This window comes from Plasmopara halstedii, assembly GCF_900000015.1.
Source record: "Plasmopara halstedii genome assembly, contig: Scaffold_555, whole genome shotgun sequence".
Taxonomy (NCBI): domain Eukaryota; phylum Oomycota; class Peronosporomycetes; order Peronosporales; family Peronosporaceae; genus Plasmopara; species Plasmopara halstedii.
In genome coordinates, this window is record NW_020187475.1 from 82,335 (window position 1) to 82,758 (window position 424).

General features: G+C 45.8%; 1 protein-coding gene across 1 annotated transcript; it reads left to right on the plus strand.

Annotated features, from left to right (window-relative positions):
- Positions 1 to 15: 15 nt before the first annotated feature.
- On the plus strand, positions 16 to 396 carry PHALS_11555 (uncharacterized protein; the record flags this gene model as incomplete). The annotated part of the gene is made up of 3 exons (XM_024726933.1): positions 16 to 107; positions 184 to 277; positions 349 to 396. The coding sequence occupies 3 exons, from the start codon at positions 16 to 18 to the stop codon at positions 394 to 396; spliced, it is 234 nt and encodes a 77-aa protein (XP_024577560.1).
- Positions 397 to 424: the final 28 nt, after the last annotated feature.

The window sequence follows — 424 nt, forward strand, 5'->3', positions numbered from 1 at the left end:
TTAGTTGATGAGGGAATGCGGGCATCTTATGACGAGACATTTACCGTTGCAGGAGAGTGGTCATATCCCAAAACTGAGCTTTTGGGATTCCTGCAAGACCAAGGCTTGTTTGTAATCCAGCTATTACGAGAGCTGTCACAAGAAACCATAGACAAAATCCTCATTTGATTAGTGTTTTTTCAGCATTCTCACTGGCCTTCAAAATGTCTGTACTGTGCGAGATTCTCGCAACGCCCCGGTGACCGCTGCGCGTCCTCCAACACTTCCTCAAAAGCTGGTTATCCTCAGACCACGGGATGTTTCTGAGATCGTTTCAATTTATCACAATCGATTGAAACTGTCTTGGAGCGAATCTCGAATCGCACTCATCGGTGTACAGCACAAGTGTTTGCTTGATGCTTACGAACAAGAGCCACGTGTCAAA